This window comes from Amblyomma americanum, chromosome 1 (assembly GCF_052857255.1).
Source record: "Amblyomma americanum isolate KBUSLIRL-KWMA chromosome 1, ASM5285725v1, whole genome shotgun sequence".
NCBI classification, from domain to species: Eukaryota; Metazoa; Arthropoda; class Arachnida; order Ixodida; family Ixodidae; genus Amblyomma; species Amblyomma americanum.
The window spans coordinates 248,985,974-249,008,102 of record NC_135497.1 but is presented as its reverse complement, the minus strand read 5'-3'; the positions used below and the strand labels follow the sequence as shown (position 1 = coordinate 249,008,102).

The following is a 22,129-nucleotide window of genomic DNA, read 5'->3' as shown; positions in this document are numbered from 1 at the left end:
TTTGAATGTGCATCTCATGCGCATGTCAGCAGAGGTTTGCCAACGCGTCTTTCACTTGCCCGGCTAAGAGTGAGACGAAAGAGTACATTTCATTAATCCAAAACAGATCAAGGCGAAAAATACGTTTGTATTCCTTAAATACGTGTTTGCGTGCACGCGAGCCGCGGTCTGCTGACGTTTCTCAAGCAGGGAGTATTTAGCAGACGACGCGCCCATCCCAAAGCGACCACAGCGCCACCGCCTAGGCGACGATCGCGTGGGCTTGCTCCGCTCCCCGGCGCGCCAACGCAGTTAGCAAACTGACCCTAATATAAAACCTTGGCTTAAACGGTGCTTTTTTTTTCGGGGGGGGGGGGGGGGGGGTCGGTTTAGCGTCCAAAAGTGACTCAGGCTATGAGGGATGCCGCGGTGAACGGCTCCGGAAATTTCGACCACCTGGGGTTCCTAAACGGGCGCTCACATCGCACAGCACAGCATCTCTAGCATTTCGCCTGCGTCGAGATTCGACCAGCGTGGCCGGGCTCAAACCCACGTCTTTCGGGTCAGCAGTAGAGCGCCCTAACCACTGAGCCACCGCGGTAGCGCTTTGGTGCATGCCAAAGTGCTCTCAATGAAGGTGCGCCTATGTGCGGCATTCCTGGGATGTTAAAGGACACCGCTTCATGAATATCCTCTGCGATTTTTTTTAATGCGTATTTTGTAGAAGCTGAGTTATCTGCAGTCGAAGTTTGAATTTTAGCATCTTCAAGCCCTTCCCTCCCTCCCACGCTAAAAAGTCTGCGTTCTTCCAACGACACCACCACCGATGGGCGCGGGAATTCCCCGGAGCTTCCGGATCCAGCAGAGCGGCGCAGGTAACTGGCCGCGGCCATAATAGCTGCCTAACGCCTTAAAAAAAAAAAAAGATGGCTGTGGCTTAACTGTGGCCAACTTGGATATACAAGCGAAACCTTTATGTTGTGGTTAAGCTTGGTTAATCACAGTTCCAAGAGTTAGGTCGGCAGGGTTAAACGCAGTAGTTGAGCTGTGGTATCATTCTATATTTTTGTTCATTTATTGCAACGAAGACTGCCCGATGGTCGGTGAAGTTGTTTGCATTCGCTCTTCCTCATTCTCTGACGCTAGCTTCGCGCGCTTGGCATTCCGGACCCTCTCCAGTGAAGCAGTTCGCCGGGCGATATCCGCGCCGCTCCCGTTAGCCAGGCGCGCGGCTAATCACGTAGTAAGGCGGCGACCCAGCTGCGGAGAGCGCATGCGCCAAGCCGGTGGCGCAGCTCCGGTCAAATTGCAGCCCACGGCGAAATCGGCGCCGCTAGGCCAGTAAAGGCTTCGCTTGAATAATCTAAACAATAGCCATCTCTGAACTGGTATACGCAGCAGCGTACGGCGGAGGGCGCGAGCACGAGAAAGTCACCGGAGAGGACTCTCCAAACTTTCGCGCGCGGTTGTTGGTTCTTTGCAGCGTATAGAAGTGTACTATAAGGTTCGGATGTTTAGAACGAGATGTAGTGATTGAGCGAGTTTACAAACTCTCCTCACAAGGTGTTTCAGAGCCTCTAACATGCACTGTCTTCGTGGATCAAAACAAGAAATCAGGGCTTGAAATAGGTGTTTATTGTACCACTTTGCCCCTGGACCAAGGACTATGCTGATAGCAATGCTCATTCCTGATGTCTGGCGACCAGAAAGCCGTTAAATGTCTGGAAGCAAGCCAGCAAGCTTATTCCGGATACAATTTTCATATTCCTGTAAAATTTATAAAAAATGTCCCAAACAGTTTTTAAGTAATATGCAATGCATGCAGTCCCTGTAATCAGACCATCCAACATTCACATAAAAATACTGAATATTACATAAATCAATACAATATTCCCATGTCTTTTAAATTATTTGTTTCCCAGCAAAGCAGTATACTAAATTTTAAATATGAAAGCAGTATGACCTAACTTTACAACAGATGGAAAGCATGAAAATTTATATTTACTATGTTTATACAGCCTGATATCAACAATCAATTGGGCCGGGAATACACAAACTCAGAAAAGTGTTTTCAATGAACATAAAAACAGCAATTTTAACTGTTTTTAGTAAGAATACAATAGTGCACAATCAGGCTACTAAAACACAGTAAAACAGGCACTGCAAAGAAGTCGCCACGGTATAACATAATTCAATATGATATGTCACTTAACCGTAGTAAATGGGCCAAGAAGTATCATTGAAGGAACCAGAAGCACGCTCCACTACGTTCAACAAGCCAAATCCAATTAAATGACTCTGGGTAATTTAATTAGCACAGCCCCAATCCCTTATGACAATTCCACAAAATGTGATGATTTACACATGCACTGCCGATTTAAGAAAGTTTTTCTCAGCATGTAAAGCAATACTGGACAATGCAAAAAATATCGCCATGCTTCCTGGCAAAGTACACCCAGGGCTGACATCAGGACCTCGAGCCCATACTTTTGAAACGACACAAAACTGCCCTCCTGTTAACAGAACATCTCACTGATTCACAGGCTGTCTATGGATGGGTACAGCATGCTGCTGAGTACACCAACAGCCTAACAGAAAGGTGCAGCATCATGACACATGCTACAAGAAGTATGGTGTTGTGTTCCGGGTTGGTATCACACGCTCCGTGTCTGGCACTGCATGGTAGAGCTTTGCAGTTCGAGTGTTAACGTCCGTGAAGGCCAGAACAGCAGCAATGTTGCCACATCGATAGCAGTAGTTCGGTGCAGACCAAACTGTCACCAGCTTGTCATCAAACATGTACTTGTAGCCTGAAATCAAGGCAGAACACAATTAAAATAAGAGTGTCAAAAAAAACAAGGCAATGCTGAAGTGAAGGATTAGTCTCACCTTCGTGAACTAACTGATGTGCCCTGCATATCAGCTTCAAGTTGTTGAGGTGCATGAACTGAAACAGTTCAATGAAGGAGGTTACAAAGAAGGCTGCATAACTAAGCTAGCGCTGTCAAGAAGAGCCCATATAGTTACACTTTGCAGCACACCTTTTAGCCATTATATTCAGTAAAAACTGATCCTTTGTGCAATGACTAAAACAAACCTTTATTCAACTGTGCCCAATTGCAATTATGCTGAAAAAGCATCTGACTTTCACCATCTTGGTAGTCATTTTCAAGCAAACAAAATCACATGCATGGCATAAAAACCTGAGATATATATCATTTTCGAGCAGTTATAAAGGAAAGGTGGCCTGTAGGTTAAAATGTGACAAAAGGCATTATCCATTTAACTGCAAACCTGCTTCCTAAATACACAAGGTAATCCAGTGACAGTTGATAACAAGAATAACATCATTAGCTTCATCAGGAAACTTTTTAAGTGCGACACCACACCACTCCCAATGTCAAACTCTTTCTTTGCCACACCCATTAAACAAGGACTACCGGGGACCCATAGAAATTGAGCTCTATTTCAAAACTGTCAATGCAGTTCCTGATCTGTTACGCGAACAGTTCTACCACATGTCTACTTTCAGTTCTGAAGTATTGTAATTACCCGATTTTAATGTTCACAAAAATGGAAAAAGCACAATTTGTGCAGAAGCCTAAGTGACTCGTATCTGCTTCCGCGTTACGCCTTGTCGCTCTCTTGAATGTTCTCTGCTGTAACCGCAGTAAGCACACCCCAAAACCACAGACTCAGAACAATATAACTGCAAGGAAAGCGGTTGGAAGCATATGCAGAAAAACAGCGACAGAGTAGCACACCTTCTATGCCTTCCACACTTAAGTGAGGCAGGCTGACTAGCCTGACAAGCAAGCGGCAGGCAACTGGACTGCAAGCGGTCCTGCACCTTCGAATTCTGGTGCGGCGCACGCTCCCAAGGTTAGCGGAAAGTGTCACCAACCGAAAGTTTTAAACATGAAATGCTCTTAACTTTTGTTTTCAGAAAACTCAGGCTAACATCCTCCAGGAACGGCGGCAGACTGGAGGGTGAACATGAAGCAAACGTTCCTAAACTTTCCGTCTGAACAATTATCACCTTAGCGCATGCCAAAGCAACAAGCACGCCAGGAGCAGAAGAGCACGGTGCAGGCTTTCAAAGGCTTGCTTCAAGGCGAAGACAAGGTTGCTGGCAGCAGTGCAGTAGCTCTGTACATGCCGATTCCATCTTGTCTTGTGGCATTACTCATTGTTCGCAAGCGATAAGACGCGGGGTGTTCAAATACAAAGGGAGCAGAAAGGAGGTTGGTCCATGTGGCACACTCTCGCGCCCGAATGGCATCTAGTATGTTATGGTAGTTACGGTTGTGTTTGGTACAGGCTGATTCGTGAGGAGCACAAGAATATCTGGCTCGTTCTGTGCTTCAATGAGGTCAGCGGCAGAAGGGCTTCGTGGTGTGGCATGACAAAGCGGAAACGCCCTTCAAAGAAGGCGCTCCAGCCATAGTGTCTGCAGATTCTCATGACATTGTGGTTAATCTTAGCGTGACAGGGGATTAACTGCGGATCAACTGCGATGTCATGAAAATCGGTCAATGCCATTGTCTCAAGGGCACCCTTTCACGGGCATTTTCCACTCGTTCTCAAGTTGTATCAGACTATAGTACTCAGACTTGGAGGAGTCAGCAGCAAACGTTTTATTAACTATTAATAATAGCTCTTTGATCTGGTCAAACTTAACTCGAGGCACTCCCCGGAAGTGTTAGTCCCTTTTCAACCTTCTCGATGTTAAAACACGGTTCACAGAAACGCTGACTTCTCCAGTCAGCTGCAGCGGCAGAATATCAGCACACGGCAGGATTGCTGCCCCCACCGCATCAGCTTCGGCATGCTATTTCTGGGCCTCGGCTCGCCTCTCTTTGCTATGTCATTTTTCCCTGCGCGCTGGTGGCATAAAGAATATCATGCTTGGCACTGTACACAAGAAGTGGCGGGGCCCAGTCGGCATTCGTCACCCCAATGCACTCAAGTGGTCTCCATTTCAATATGAATGATTGAGTTACAGAGCAAAGGTTTCCCTGTTTCACCATAATCACGCTGTTGACAGCCGAAACTGCAGATTTACCTGCTATTCTGTGCGTATTCCCGACACGACGATTTGCGGTTCTCGCAGTCAAAGTTTGCACATTTATTGCTCATGACACACAAGCTCCTTTGCTGTTTAGCACACCTTTGTTTGCTCGCAATGGTCCTCTTCCGTGTAGAAAAAAGTTTGTGTTCGTCTCGCAGCTATCGCTGCGCTTGAAGTGACCAAATATGACGCATACAACGATACCTAAACAATGCGGCATTCAACAAAGAGAGAAAACGTTTGCTACCTTTTTCATTGTTCTCACTGTTAAAGAAAAAAAGGACCTGCACTTGTTTTTGAATTTCTATTTAAAGGAGTAAATTCATTTAGTAAATGTTGGTGGTTTACCAGCTAGAAAGCAAAAGCACTACAAGTGAAATTTCATTTTCAATAAATAAAGCAGCTGTAAGATAGCATGTGCCCAGCGTAAAGTGCGAAAGGAGGAGAAAACCGTGGAGATTTTGAATGCGCAATATCTGGTTGATTTTCAAGCGTTCTGCTTCGGCACAATTTTTGTTTTTGTTTCGTATAATTTATTTCTGTGGCCAAGGCACCCATCGTGTGTGTTGCAAAGCCAATGCTGCATATAGTGAAAAATCGATACGAAATGAAATATGAGGAATTATTTCCCATTTCGACGCTTCTCATTCCATGAAGTAGTAAAAGAAAGCAGCATGAGGTATGAGGACCGAATACTGAAATCCAAGCACTCACGTATCGTGGAATACTCAATATGAGAAACTTTACAATTTGTCAGTGACACAGCCTTATATCTGACAGAAATTACTGCAAAGACGGTTTAATGAAGCACTGCTAATGTGAAACTGACCACGTCCTTGCTACAATTTTTTAGTGCCTTTCGGCGTGAAAGGCGCTTGTGGAGCATAGGAGCCCAGAAATTTTTCCAGGTGCTCAACGGCGAGCACTGTTCTAGCTTTCAGGCCACGATAATGTAATGCGCACATTTATTTTGTGTTCATGGCATTTTCCTGTTAACCTTAGGATCTGAACAACAAATATATAACCTTCCATTACATGACATCGCACGAAGTTATGGCTAAAGTAAATGAGAGGGGTTCACACTGGTCCAAGGCTTGCGGAGACTGTACTTTTACTATTATGACACTATTTCTCACAAAATACTGTTAACACTAACAACGAGAAGTACTGGAAAAGCATCCCATGTTCCTGACCTAGCTACAAATACTCAATCGGGCTGCGTTAGTGTTAAAGAGCAGCTGACCCAGCACACCCCCAGTTATGAGAACAGCGACACATCATCTTTGAATCATTATGCAATCATCGCCCCTCCCTTCACTCAAGATGAAAGGGAAAATTCAGAGGAAAAGGAAATTCAAGCTGTGCTACGAGAACTAGTAATTAAAAAAAAAGAGTGCATAACAATGGTTTCCTAGACAATGCTCAGAATGTACCACCAACTCACTGCTTCAATGCATAGCACAGCATCCCAAATTGCAAGTTTATGGCCGACAACAACAAAATAAGAACTAATCAATTTTTCACACTGGTCCAACTCATTGTCATGGGCACAGCACACACCAAGATTCTAGATTTTGAATTACCACTGGACAGAACTGAACAGAAAATGTTTCCTCATGAGCACATCCTTTCCTGTGTTCCTAGTTCAGTGAATAAATATTATAAAACTGCACCACTGATTGGTTACTTGCCAGTTAAGTAAAAGTACAACTAATAAGCTGTAGCCTGGTATACTACAGTAATTACACCAGCAGCTTCTAACAAAAAAACTATTAAGAAGCAAATAAAATAAGTACTTTTTTTCAGCAGTAAATAAAGAATAAACAGAGTTCACAACATTGTCATGGCCAGTTTTCAGTTCAAAAATATCATCCCATAAGCAGGACTTTGTTTCCAGGTGCCACAAGCTTGCCAAATACTGTGTAGTAGAGGTCACTGTCATCATCATTGTCAGCCTGACTACAACCACAGCACAGCAAAGGCCTCTTCCATTTCTCTCCAATTAGTCCTGTCCTTTGCCAGCTGCACCCACCCTATGCCTGCAAACTTATTAATCTCATCTGCCCACCTAACCTTCTGCCGCCCCCTGCTACGCTTGCCCTCTCTTGGAATCCACTCAGTTACCCTTAAGAACCAGCAGTTATTTTGCCTTCGCATTACATGCCCTGCCTGTTCCTCAAATCTGCACCATTACACTGCCAGCTTTAAAGACAGTGACATGCATTTCCAAACTCGGGCATTATGTGTCAAACCAAAGTGAATGAGGTAAGACAATACTCACTTCGTGAGTCACCTTCGCTCCGAAAAGCCAGCCAGCCCCTCTCGGACTCACAGACCAAGTGTCCACATCTTCAGGGTCAGACCATACAAGATGTATTTTCAGATAAGGAGTGCAATGTCTTGCAAATCTCACCTAGTAAAAGCTCACATAGTTTTGATATTGATGTCACTGACTGCATTAAAAGGCCTTGAAACACTTTTTGAACATGGTAAGTCAAGTCACCATCAGATTATGTTTAAAATCATGGGGTCGTGCACTATGGAGCACCAGAGTTGAACATAAAAGTTTTACACACAGCACGGCACCTATAATCGCCAAATGTTCTGATCAATTTCCTGTGCCTTTTCGAAATTCTTGTCCTTAAATTGACTTCACTAACGCCATCGTTGCTACTATCCCGCCATGGCAGCCAGAGAGAAGCTATTGCCTCTATCACAAAAATGGAGCCGAGAAAACATGCCAAGTCGCAAGCATAAGCAACACTGAGTGGCTTACGCAAACGAGTAAAAAAAGAACATTGCTTTGCAAAGCATTGCAAGCACCTCGACCTGCCAGCACACTGTGAATTGTAAATTGTGAGGTTTAATGTCCCGAAGTAATGCATCAGCCATGAGGGACGCTATAGTGGAGGACTCTGGATTCATTTCAACCACATGGGGTTCTCCAACATGCACAAACCAAAGCACACAGGAGTTTTTGTATTCCGTCTCTATCAAAATACTACCGCTGCGGCCAGGCTCGAACCACAAGCTTGGGATCAGAGTACATACTAAGGGGTAAGTTTCAATTATTGTTAACCTCCTCCAATGAAAATCACTTTCCAAATATTTTGTGGTTCGCAATTCCATCTCTTCATATTCAACAAATTTTGGAACTGTTTAGTTCACGATTTATGAGGGCTTAACGTCCCAAAAGCGACTCTGGCTATGAGGGACGCCGTAGTGCAGGGCTCCAGAAATTCCCACACATTAGCGTAATTCTATAAAAGCATAGATTATTCCGTGTATTGGATCAAAGCCTGCCAAAAGTGAGCAAGGTTACAGGCATGCATGCCCAGGCCTTCCTCCTCCGCACGATCAATTCGTCATAAACGTGTTCGAGTAACAGCAGCACGATACTTTTAAGTACAATGCGAAAATACACAGTGACAGTACAATGAAGAAATATATTAGCGCTGTGAAGATATCACATAGTTCTCTCATTTCCACAGGTAGTGCCGGAGCTGAAATAACCAGCACGTTTCTGATTTTAATTTTTTTGAGCAACTCGGACGTTCTGTCCTCTCAAAAAAGAATGAACTCTCAAGACATCTAGAGGAACGGCGGCCTGTGCTAGGAAGTGCCCCATATGTAAAAAGTTTATTTTTCCACTTAGTCCACAGGAACATTTCCTCTACTTCAATGCACATTGCTCCAACATTGCACACGACATCCACACCAGCGGTGTTTAAGAGTCACTTCACATTCATACACAACCTGTGCAGCGGTTCACACTGCTTACTGATGCTGTTAACGGTGGCTCCAAAGGCCAGCAATGGCTGCTGTCCTAGGGCTGCCACCTGTTGTGGACATTGCGAACTGCTCCCTGTAATCGGTCTATACTAGGAGTTAACATTCTTTGTTTGGCCAGAAAAGGTTACGAGCTGGGGGTCGACTTATATGATGATAGCAAACTTCGTCAACAAAAAAAATACTGTTCTCGCAAGAAAAGATTTCCCCTTTTTGCTGCGCTTGGTTAATTCGAAATCCCAGTTGTCTAATGTTATTGGCGGCTCCAATGTCTTCAAATTAACGAGGTTTTATTGCATTACAAATGATTGGTTACAGCAAACTCTCCCTAAATATTTTTAACACATTAAATTTTTACTTCGTATATCAAATACAGCTGGGCATAAAATGGGTATATCGAACACCTCAGCGCCAGGCCGTGCCCATTCGGAAGACAGATGGTCAGCACGCATTCACATCTCTTGCACCAGTTGACAATGCCCTGGAAGAAGTGGTGTGGACGACTGTAACACTGCAGTAACCACCACGAGCTCATGTCAGCTGTCATGGAGGTGATGAAAACAGCGATAGCTTTCACTCTGATGTGGTATTTTCCACATGGCACGGCTCCAAGGTGGAGAAGCCACCCTAACACTTGGCCTGACACTGTTGTGTGCTGGAGGTTCTGTACAGGGAAGCCAACCTGCTGGCACTCAGTTTTTCATGGCCTCCAAAACTGTGGCGAGCACCTCCAAACATAGCTAAAACTTCGGAAGAAGTCTCTTCATTTCTCTAATTAAGGTCAGCCAAGATGCCGTTCCTTCAATGACTAAATTTAGCGCTCCTGTGTGCGTTTTTTGCTAAATTTGGCCTATATTGAACTGTTATACAATGTTTTACCTATCCAGTTAAAACAGCGTTTAAAAGATAACTGAATATCAGCCAAAAAGAAGAAAAAAATGCAGACAAGAGGCAAAGAACATATAGAGAATGAAAAGTAACTTTTGCCCTACATACATTCATCTCTTGCCACGACGGTTGCATTTCAATGGAGGCAAAATGCAAAAATGCCCATGTGCAATGTCAATGCAAATTCAACTCCAGGTGGTCGAAACTCGCCTGATGCCTTCCACTACAGAATCTCTGATACCCCACGTGTAGCCTAGGGATACTAAACCCCACACACCATCGTCTGTCTACATTTTTTGGGCTGGTGTTGAATTTAAACTATGCACCAACATAGTTCTGAAATCATTATAAAAAAACACACACACACACACACTCGACTAGAACATGCTACATTTTATCGGAAGACCTCGCATCACTGCGCATCATCCTAAATCCAAGTGCAGACATAAGAGTGCAAAATGGTGCGAATCAACACACAACTAGCAGCAACTACAGTTTCGTCAATAGTTCGGAACAGAACTCAGCATGTGTGATAAGTTGGCTAGAAAACAAAACCCACAGTCACATAATAGTGGCCATTGGTGGAAGGCGACTCAAGCCCGGCCTGCTTGTTTGTTCACTTTGCTACTGAAAATGCTGAAGAAACCAACTGTACTTTCATTCTGACGTGCGAACATTACACTGATGGACTGGCAACGTGATCTAGTGCAAAAGCACCATTTGCTGTGGCTTATGCGACGCAGGCTAAACTTAGAGATGCCTAGAAAGCAACATGCTATTAGTTCGCCACTCCCCACCATGTCAGTCCATCACTGCATGCATCTTGCTGCTATAGTATGAGTGCACCCTACTAGTGCTCTTAGGCAGCAGGCAAGCACTCTTTCTGGCGTAAACACCAAGCAAAAGAAAATTTAAGAAAAGCAAGAGTAATGCTGCATAGCAGCGAAGGCTCCACGCAGTTATCATAATTCTTGGTAGAGTCTGAACAGGACAACACATCTCCAGCTCGGTGGTCCCATCCATCTTAAATTGACTTCAATGAGTCAGAGCAGCCACATTTCCAGCATATTAGATAGTTCCCATTACCCATGTGCCCCTGCTTAATGCTTAGTGATGTGAGCACACATGCACAATGTCTAAAATGCCTCCTGGCAGTGCGATTTCCATGCAAACGCTCGCAGAACGAAGATGTTAGTGCATCTATTATGTGAGGGGGAAAAAATCCAAGTGTAAAAAGTCAAAGCAGGTGATGCGTCCATTATGCGAGTAAGGAGAGTAAATACTGTAGCCAAGTAATCCTACCCATTATTGCATCCTATGAAACCTGACACTAGATATGCCTTTGGAAAGGAATCTCAGAGGACACAGGCAATTATTTATATTTGGATTCGTTAATTATGTGCCGCCAACTACATATGCCCACTGCATGATGCTAACAACGGTTTTCATTGAGGAAGTGCAAATAAAAGCTATATTAAGCCCATTCATGAAGTTACAGGCACTACAGGAGTGCCCGAAACTTGTGCTCTGAAAACTCACATTATGCAGTTCAACACCTTCCTATTAGTACAAAGACAGCGTTTGTACAAGTGCAGTCACTGGAACAGGTTTCCTAAAACGGGACGCTGAAAATACCTCACATGTGCATGCCTGCTTTTCCATTTTATTTTAATGCTGAAATGCAAACCATTGCACTATGCATGTGCATGCATATGAATACTGTGGGGAATGGCCCTGCTCCGCCCCCTTAGAATTGTTTCCCTGCGATGCATCTTTAGATGCTTAGCAAGGGTGGGCACCTGCGTCTTAGTGACACTATAGCACCACGGACGGCAAGGTTTCTGCACGCACACGGACGTTTTAGGCGACACTCCGCTCTCCGCCAGCGGGGTGAGGCCTCATGAGGTGGAAGGTTTCCAATGAGCTCGTCCCGTCCGGCCTCGGAGTTTCTCCCCAGCCTTAGAGTCGGTAAACATTCGCTTGAAACCTTGCTGGTGAGTCGGACAACCTCGATTCCTTAGCATATTCTGTTGCTAGCTGGAGTTATTGTTGTTGCAGTAATAAATGCCTTGTGTCAGCCACAGTGTCGTTCCTTTGTTTCTGTCAGAGTAAGGGCCGCCGCGGTTGGCGTACGCTTGGTAGCATGCGCGATCACGGGGTGGGGTCTGGTGGTATGGAATGTCAGCCGCTGTTAAAGGGCCACAGAAAGGGATGTTTGAGCTCGACTTTAAAATGCTTGCATTATGTAGAGTACAGGCCACCGAGCGTTCATGCCGCATACATGACCTCAAAAGCAAGCGGGGAATTTACAATACATTTTTCAAAATCCCTGCTTCCACACCTAGCAGCGACGCGTGTTGCCGGGCTTTCACGTGAAACCTGGCATATGACGTCACGCTGTGCAAGCTACCACGACCGCGGCCACTCCGCGTGCCCCGGCAGTCGGCGGATGTAAGGAAGGGGCCAAGTGGGTGGGGCCAGCGGAGGAGCGCATGTGAATTGAGAGGAGAGAGAAAGGCGGAAAGACGGGGAAGCTCAAATTTTGACTGCATATAACTCATCTTCCACAAAAACGCATCAAAATAATCCTTGCTGCAGGATATTTGTAAAGCAGAGTCTTTTAACATCCCAGGCAAGCCGCAACTTTAGAGCCCCTTCCTGGGCCCTTTAAGCCGGGAGAATGTATTCATACCCTCAATTTAAACCCCACAATACACAGTCAGCATCAAACTTGTGCACAGCACTAGAGTGGCATAGTACCCTGAAAACAAAGGAACACCCTAGTGTGGTTGCTAGGTTCTAGGGGGCAACACTTACTAGAAAGTCCAGACATCTATCTACAAGCCAGGAAAATTATTAGCAGACGTCTAGTTCTGCCATATATAGTCTGCTGTGCACTCCTCAAGTGTTCTAAAAAAGCTACATGCTGACAGTATGAACCTAAATGAGCACACCATGTTTCAAACGTGCTTACACATCCACGATATAAAAACGTATATTATAGAATACCACCAACGGCCAGACAAAGATGTGCAGTCTAAAACCACATAAGGATTCATATCAGTAATGTGAACAAAACAAGCCTCACAAGCTCTCTCTGCACATTGCCCTACAGTTCACACGATGAATTTGAGTTCACAAATGAAAGGATATCACAGAAGGCACCCTTGTGGGGAATTTCCTGATTCCTTTCAATTGTTCGTACTTGGTCTAGAGTCTTAATTTGAGGTGATAGTCCTCCATGGACACAAAGCACCTGTTCATCAATTATCTGAAAGGAAAGTTATAAATTTCGCACATTAGACAATTGTCGCAATAAACAGCAACTCTGAAGCAGTTACTCAGCTTTTACTGCAGAATTATCATGCACAACTAAAAACAAATGATGCACTTACTGCAGCCACAGTCAGAAGGTCAAACACTTTACAGCAGTATTTCCAGGCATTTGCATTCCCATACTTTGTCTGACACTCATCTACAACACAAAAACGAGAACAAAAGGAAGACTGCAGTTTAAAATTCATCCCTACTCAAGCTATCATAGAGTAACCAGTTTGATTATAATTTGTTCACAACAGCCATCCACTACGAAACTTAATATAGCATTAAAAACTAAATGTGTCTGGAAAAGCCTCCGTCAGCTTCTCAAAAAGAGCTATTATGTTCTTGATTAACACAAGGGCAGAAACCATATTTTTCTCAAAAGCTCGAAGTCTAAAAATTCTATCTAAACAATACACAAAGAAAACGGCGCGAAATACGGGGACAAAAGAGAAAAAACACGACACAACCAGCGCCAACTTGCAACTGAATTCTTTCCGACGATGCGCCGTTGTTTGCGCGGATTCCTGTTCGAATTTTATGCCTGTGACGCAGACTATATGGTCCGAGCCTCTTTTTCACTTTTTCCATATTTCTTGTTGGTCACCGGATATCATTCATATGGTTGCTGGTTGACCTGTTCTGGTTGTTAAAGGCTTTTGCACTCGTCACGCCTTTCACCTTTTTTTACCTTTGATGCGGCGTTGGCCTTAAATCTTCATTCTGCACTTTTTTCCACGTTTCTTGTTGTTCATCTGGCATCACTCTTCATGCGGTTGTATAGTTTTCGGCTGTTAAGGGTTTGCGTGGTCATGATCGTTTGATTTTAATACTTGCGTAGAACTGTTTCTTATATTTTTTCGTCACGTCGTTTAGATTTTTCTTCCGGATGGCCATGATAAAATGTGTTATGTGATTACTAATCGTGCTTCATGTATTAGATCTCTTTCAGTGATCTGTTGTACGGCGTGTGTTGGCTTCGTGACTTTGCGAATGCGTGATTGCATGGTTGCTACGGCGTGTTGGCTTACATAAAAGGCAAGTTTTACGCGAAATAAAATTCAGTTGTAAGTTGGCGCTGGTCCTGTCGTGTTTGTTTCTCTTTTGTCCCCGTATTTCGCGCAGTTTTCTTTGTGAATCATGAACCAACAAGCCCAAACTAGAGTTCTCCTTAAACAATGCACAGCACCTGTGTTTGGAATCGTACAACGTTTTTCCAGAGGCCACCATTACACACCTGGCTTATATTTCAAAATAAATTTATTAGCATTTGCCTTCTAAAGCACCGTTGTCTTGGCTGTAACTGTCACATCAGCACTCACACCTGAACAGAAGACTGAGCTATATAAATTGCTTTCTAATGCTTAAATAAGGTATGCAGTGATTACAGCCAGAAGTTAGTCTTCTGCTGACGGTCTGAGGAACTGTAATTGTTGAAAATATTTTCTTTTTAAAAAGAAGTAACCCCTGTAAAAGAAGACTCATATCCTTAGTGCAGAGGCCACCTGTGATGCAGGTGGCATGGCTACCAAGAAAATAAGGCAATTCAGAGAAGCATCAAACTGGTGCCAGAAAATGCACACTGCGGCCTAACGACACAAATAAAACAGAAAACATGCACTGCAGGCCAATAAACAAGCTATTAGAAAAAATTTCTCCTTGACACCATCCTTAGCAACACATATGTACTGCAGGCACCTTAAAGGGACAGTGAACAAAAATTCTGCTACTGAGGTCCCCAGCCAAAACTGTAGCTGTGGCACTGAGTGAGCAAAACAACACTGCCTTGAAGTGATGTCAATGCTACCAGGCACGCCTCTGCCCATCACCAGCCATCACTAGCACAAGCCACACAAACAGAAACACATGACATGCTCGTTTCTTTGTCTAGTCCATTTCATTCACCTGCCTCCTGTCTGCGCCTCAAGATACACAGCTTGTATCTCGTGGTTTTCTACTTTGATGTGTCAAGCAGCTGGCCCACTGCAGGCGAACGGCACGGCACTATTCCAAGCAAAGGTAGAAATAGTATTGTTAGAGAGACATGGCATGTCGGGGGAACTTAAGTTCTGCCAGCTCATTTATCTTTGCTGCTGTTGATCGTGGGTTCAATGTCATCCACTAGCTTGCAGCCCGAAGTGCACAGGGTGTAGCCCGCTGCCCACTCACCAAATAATATAATATCAATGCAGCCAGCTGCTCAAAAATAATTGGAATAGTGACTGTATACCAGGATAATCATATTGTAGGAGTGCAATTTTTGTACTTAAATGATTTTTTTTTATTCACGTCTTTACTCAGTATCCCTTTAAATTTCAAGGATGTAAGTGCATTGCAAAACAACCACATTTCGGTGAAAATTTGGGTGACCATCTACATGACACGAAGTGAACTTGAGTCACTCGACCTTACAGCTCACAAGATCCCAGATGCAAGTAATCTGCCACTGAACACACACCATAAAATCCATAAACTTGGGTGATCTGTCGACTTTCGTGGTTCCCACGCAGAAGTGTAATCCTGTCAGGCCACCTGTTGAAATGCAAGCACGAGTACTTTAAACACAATAACGTAAGGTTACAGGATCTATTAACATATTAGTAAAATCAGCATTTCACATTCATCATGTGCCCTATGAGTCTTATCCACCAGCTGCACTCACAAAGACCTTGCACTGCAGCATCAAACAAATGTGCAGACATGGCAAAGTCTGCAAATTCATTAAACAATATACAATACAGTGTGTCCAGGCAAAAAAATATACCACTTAGTCCAATCCAGCAATTCTATCCTCAGTTTAAACTCCATCACACTTCAGCAGAAATCTGGCTTAAGTGGATGCGACCATTACCAATTATGATTTAAAAGGTCTCACTACCACAGCATGCACGACCTTTTGCTTCCTGCTGCTCAACTCCATACTGAAGTTTTGTGCGCACAGCTCTCATTTCTGGCAGTAGAAGCTCATACTATACTTTGGAGCAATTCTTTCTGGGACCTTCACATTCAGCATGCAGCAGCAGAACTAGATGAAAAAAAAATTTGTGGACAGGCACACACATTCCCTGAAAGAATTCATTTGTCCTGAAGACATGAAGTGCATAAACGCAGAAGATTGCAGAGCAACTTAGAGTGGTTTCCTACAGCAACAAAAATTATGGTGGGGCAGGAGAAAAGGTTGAAAAATAAAATGCCCCAGCCCATGTCACTAGGTATAACGGGCTTCCTACAGCAACAGTCCAACAGCCAACTTTCAGTGAACCATGAATATTTCTAGGTTAGCCCTGTCAATGAGAACAGTGCTCTCACTCTAAAAGACCCTGCCACAACTGTTGAAATTCTAATGCCCTGTGTCACATATTCATGGTTTGTCACGGATTTGCGAGTGAAAATGCATGCACGGTTTTGACACCAGTTGCAACAATCGAAATAAATCTGGCAGGTGGCAATTTCAATACAGAAACCTTTGGTCACTTAGCAACAGCTCTGTGAAGCAAAAACCACTGCCCACATTAAACGAGAAGCGATAAATCAGCCACACGTGGCATCTCATCTTCAAATTATCAGAAGAATAAAAAATTTTACTATTCCAAATACTTATACAGTTGAACCCAGATATATCGAACTCAGAGGGATCGCAATATAGCTTGATATACTATGAATAATTCAATATATAAAAAAGAGCCAATAAGTTTATCTGAAATCTAGAAACAAGAGCACTATCGAAATAGAAAGAAATGCGAACAATGCGCCGCCTACGCGCTTTGCTGTTCGAATTTCTCATTATCTCGCTTTTACCTGGGTGGTAAGAAGAAGACGTTAGAATAGTCCTAGAATGTATCATCGACAATTCCAGTGTCTATTTGCTATCACCGAAACGAAAGCGCGATGAAAAGAAATGCAAACGGCGGAGCACCTGGGCTCCGCTTTGTTCGCCCCACCCCCCATTTCTTTCCATCGCCCCTGTACATTCCACCCATGCTAGTGATGCACTCCTTGCAGCGATGTGCCGCCCACCAGCGTGCTGGCAGCACACCGCTCACTAGGTGTTGCTGGCCCTAACCTGTTTAGCATCGAAGCCGCAGCAGACTGTGCTTTAAAAGAGCCACTGCCTATCATAAGAAGTCTCATCTTGTTAGCAAAACACTATCCAGAGAATAACTTCTAATTAATATTAAGGCACATCTGCTGTCCGCGACGCCTCCGGCAACGAACCACGCCAGACAAGGGCCACTGGTATGCTTTCATTCCAATGGCATCGCTGCACGACAGCAATGTAGTGTGGAAATTGAGCAGACAACACCGAAGGCCACCCTGAAGCACTTCCCATGTTCACCTCATCACGTGGCTTCACAGTGCTAGCGCTGCCAGCACAGCGCTAAGACACCCACACACCGATTTCACCACTGTTGGTTGATTTCACCCAACACAGCAGGTGGCAGTTCAATTAATGATTGATCGCGAGAGGTTGCTCGGGAAGAGTAACCTGGGTCTCACAAGCCCTGCCGGCGGCAGCACCTGCTATTGCATGGGAGTGGCGCATTGCTTAAGCATTGGCTCACTGCACCAGGAGTGGTATGAGGACTTCCAGTGATCTATGAATGTAAAGTAGGAAATGACGAATTCTACATATATGGGCATTAACCCAGTAATGCTATCGCATCATATCCTTAAGGCGGAGCTTAAGCCTGATCACGCCAATCTTTGTCTGAAGCCTGCTTAAAGGGATAGTGAACAAAAAATCTGCCGCAGAGATTTTTGCTCCAAATGATAGCTCTGGCACAGAGGGTGACCAAAACAACTCTTTTGAAACAATAATAAGCAGAAGGTGGTTATTTTAATTAATATTTCTCAAACCGCCGTACCTAGCAGCCACCTGTGAAAGCTCTCACATTACGGGATGCAATGTCAGCTTAACCCGTTGCAGGTTGTCGCAAGCACGGCCCACACGAAAGTTAACGCGTTTTGGGTGCTTTTCCTTCACTGTACAGTTCATTTCGTTCAGCTTCTTCGCGTCGACGCTTCAAGATTCTCTGTCTCCATCTCATGGTTGTATACTTTGGGTGATTGGGTGCCTACTTTCCTGATTCGGACAGAATTAATCTGAAATCCCCATCACCCGCAGCAATGGCGAACCAAAAACGCAACATTTCGCAGAGATGGTACTGGTAGCGCCATCTTGCGCCCGCTAGAAAAACGAGCGGGAGGGGATTCCTGAACTGCGCACTGCCAAACTGGCTTGCCTATGGCACTGCTGAGGGTAGGCATAACATCATGCCCGCCAGCTCATAGGCAGGCGCTCCCTGAGTGAGCGCGGCCTGGTGGCCTTCCCCATACGCCCAAAACACAGCCATCTGTTCAAAAAAAACCAGAATGATGACTGTATACTTGGGTAATCATATCTTACGAATGAAAATCTAGCGCCTTCTCAGTATTTCTATACTTTTATTCAGTATCCATTCAACGCTGAAAACTGAGCCTCGAACCAAATCCGAAGTGAAAACTGAAATGCTAACGCATCTTATTCACATTTGGCCTAGCCATGCTAAATAGTCAGTCACATTTTTTTTTATTTACCAGAACACGAGCCCAGTGCATCTCTAGCACGTCAGGTGGACACACTACCTCTGCACCAATGGTGATCATTCTGACCACCAGCACGAAATTCGACAAAGGACAGAAACAAAAGAACATGTCCGTTGTAGAATTTCGCGCTGGTCATCAGAATGAACACCAACCAACTTGCCCAGTATAGCGTGCTTCTAACCAATGATGAATAGATGATTCCCTTCATGGGCTGGTCAAGACTAAAGCAGTATGCAGTATCCTTTAAGCAACTTTAAGGCCGTTGACGGCCGCCTTTATTGCTACGGACCTTTATCGCAAAGGTCTCGACGCTTTTCCGTGTAGATGCGTGTCACGCGCCTTTGGGGCAAAGGACCTTATTTTCTAAGGCCTTACAAGTGCCCGTGTGACAGGGGTATTACTGCTTTCTCTCAGTTCTCTTGTGCTACTACACTTCCTAACAAAATGCTATTTTGAAGGAGTCTACATAAAAGCTGTGCAGACCTTAATTTCCCTTTAGTGTGAGACTTTACTGCAAAATGTGTTCTTGCAAAGTTTGTGATACTGCATCAGAAAGAGGTTTAACAACCTTGGAAAGCTGGGCCGTAGAGGTAGCTGATCAGGTCTTCAAGTAATACCAAGTAATACATCCAGAATGTCCAGTATCTGGCATATACTTTCAAACCCCAGCAGCACCTTCCAGATCATTCATGGATTTATTACTGATTATTGTTCTAAGGAGGCACTGTGTGACAACAAAGTGGCAGCAGTATTTTGGTAACGGCCATACTTTAAGGATGCTATATGCATGCAAGTGTAGTTATACTGCCAAATGGAGGTTCGCAACACCAACGGCCCACTGCATGTTGAAACCCAAACAATGGAATTCTGGCCGTTTCCCAAGATAAAGGAACATCTAAGGGCATATGTTTTGCATCCAACAGATGGCTCACTGTGCTGTAGCAGTGCAGTGTTGGTGTCAACAGCTGCCCTCATCCCTTATTCTTCTACAGCAGCATGCAGCGAGTAGTGCACAGGTGGTAGAAGTGCATCACCACTTTTGGCTACAATACCAAAATGTGGCATGCTCCTGGGAAATATGACATTCTAAATTTTCATTTCAATGTAACACCTTTCTATTTCAATACTTGATAAAAATGCTACAGCCAAAGAGGAAAAACTTATGGACCCCTTGTATCTGATGTGAAAACAAAAATGTTGCCCCTTTCATCGCTTCTATTGTGTTGTCAACAGTTCTTGTAAGGAAAAAAAGAGTGTGCCTGCAGCAGAAAAACCTAACAGCACAGTGCTTCTTTTCATAAAATAGCAAGCAAGGAAAAAAGTTGCACATCTCACTCAGAACAAACGGTGAGCAACAAATTATGAAAGATGCACTGAAATACTCACTTTGCCTTGAGAGTCAGAAGACGAGTGAAGGTCTCCAAGCTATAGTAGCCTCGGTCAACGAAGTCGCCCTAGTGGAAAAAGTACGGTGAATAAATCTTCTGCCAATTCTGCTAGTACGTTTCAGCTACCAACAACTGAAACTGAGATAAAAACCAAACCATACCAAAAAGATGTAGTTTGTCTCGGGAACTTGACCACCTGTTCGGAATAACTCTTCAAGGTCGTAAAACTGAAAATAAATCGCAAAGAGCCATACACATTGATGTTTGCTGCTGAAATAAGGACTGTCAACAAAACTTGGGATCACAAATGCTGGGAATTCCAAGTGAACAAAAACATACTAAGACATCATGAAACAGTGTCCGCTGCAGCAGTAAAATAGTGCTTTTTATCTCTTATCACACACGCAAGCTGAATTTTCCATATCCTAAACTCTGCCTACCTCCTGAACTGGTTAGCAGGAAAAACAATTTAAAAAATGATGCATCACAAAACTTTTGAGCATACCTGTCCATGAATGTCTCCACAAACGGTGACGGGTGTGGAGACAGGTTGTATGTTGCATTCTTCCAGGAGCAGGCGGCACACAATGCCACATAGTTTCTGGCAGAACAGAATGTTAAGTCATGCATTCAATGTACAGAAATGACAAACACCACCACAAATTTCACAAAAACATAAATACCCAGGCTAAAGAGTCAAGACATGATGTAACAGGAGGGGTTCATAATTTATGCTCACCATGTGCCTACAATCTGGAATGCCACCCAGATCTCGCATATTTTAAAGAGCATAGGATGCTCAGAAGCAGTGCCCATTCCAATAATGTGCAATATACCACCAAAACACAGCTTTCGTAAGCTAAACAACAGCTGCCTTTATAAGGAAAAATGAAAATAAAGGATGACATGTATGAATGTTTAAAACACACTTAAGGTGGTCAAAATTCGAAGTTAACAGATGATATATCCAGCCCTGTAATGGCATGCAATTGCAGTGAAATACCCAACAACATGCCTGTCCAGCACATTCCAAAGGAAATTCCGACACACAGATGTGTATCAACAAAGAATTATGTATACGTTCAAATGCTTTTTAATTACTACTGAAATACTCTTGAAGTACTGTGCCAGACGCTAAAATATTTCGTTAAACGCCTGTACTGTTAACCTGTAAGCTGAAAGGCTACATGCAGTAACTTAACACACTACTGCTGTACAGGTGGCGCTTATTTTAATGCATATGACTACGTCGAAAATACACGGCAATTAGGTCTACGGCTGTCTTCGCGAGAAAGCACGCAGCGTTGCATCAGTGGCCTCTTTACGCAAAGGCGTTTTTATTCACATCTATCTCGGCCATTCAAGCATTTACACTATCGAAAGAAATCAATGCTTAGCAGCCGCAACTCCTGCTCCCGACCTTAGTTCTTGCTTACACCATGTGAACGACATGTGAAAATGTGCACATGCGACTAAACACACGCGCGAACTGCTTAAAACTAACAACTAACAACTTCCAAAGCCCGACAGAACTTCAGCCCCTACTAAGCAAGATGTCTCAGGGTAGACTGGCTGTCATTTCAAGCTGGCGAGTCGCCAGTCATACCAGCAATCCTGACCACACAGTAGGGTCTAACATGCAGTCATCGATTGCACTAGTCAACATGCTTTCCAGCAAAAGTTAGTGACAGCAGTTAAAAACATCTCCAAACCCACTGGTATATATCCACCCACCCAACCAGTGAAGGCATCAATTCCCGGGCAAAACTAGGTCCCATTCACGACGCTTCATGAAGAGATAACAGCGTTGTCAGGAGCACACCAGCTTTTACGCAAGGTTATGCCCACCTTTAGATCGTTTTCTGGCAAATACTTGCATTCTTTCGCGATATCTATCCACTTATCCACATCAAGCATTGCTTAAAAAGTTCCAACTGCCACAGCACTCACTCATTTACCCCAGCATTAGCAAGAACGACGGGAACCGTGTAATGTAACCCCGCAGCATTTTGTTAACGTTAAGAAATTCATTTTTATAAAATATATACACAACTATAATTTACCATGACATTAAATAAAATGACAAAATTTGTTTTTATATTATTAA

The 22,129-nt window shown here is 43.9% G+C and overlaps 1 protein-coding gene across 1 annotated transcript; it reads right to left on the bottom strand.

Annotated features, from left to right (window-relative positions):
* Positions 1 to 1,592: 1,592 nt before the first annotated feature.
* On the bottom strand, positions 1,593 to 22,022 carry PpV (Protein phosphatase V). The gene is made up of 10 exons (XM_077648910.1): positions 21,871 to 22,022; positions 20,528 to 20,623; positions 20,184 to 20,249; positions 20,021 to 20,088; positions 15,507 to 15,580; positions 13,123 to 13,202; positions 12,881 to 12,998; positions 7,332 to 7,423; positions 2,869 to 2,926; positions 1,593 to 2,789 (listed from the first exon to the last, which is right to left on the bottom strand). The coding sequence occupies exons 1-10, from the start codon at positions 21,937 to 21,939 to the stop codon at positions 2,599 to 2,601; spliced, it is 912 nt and encodes a 303-aa protein (XP_077505036.1). The 5' UTR covers positions 21,940 to 22,022; the 3' UTR covers positions 1,593 to 2,598.
* Positions 22,023 to 22,129: the final 107 nt, after the last annotated feature.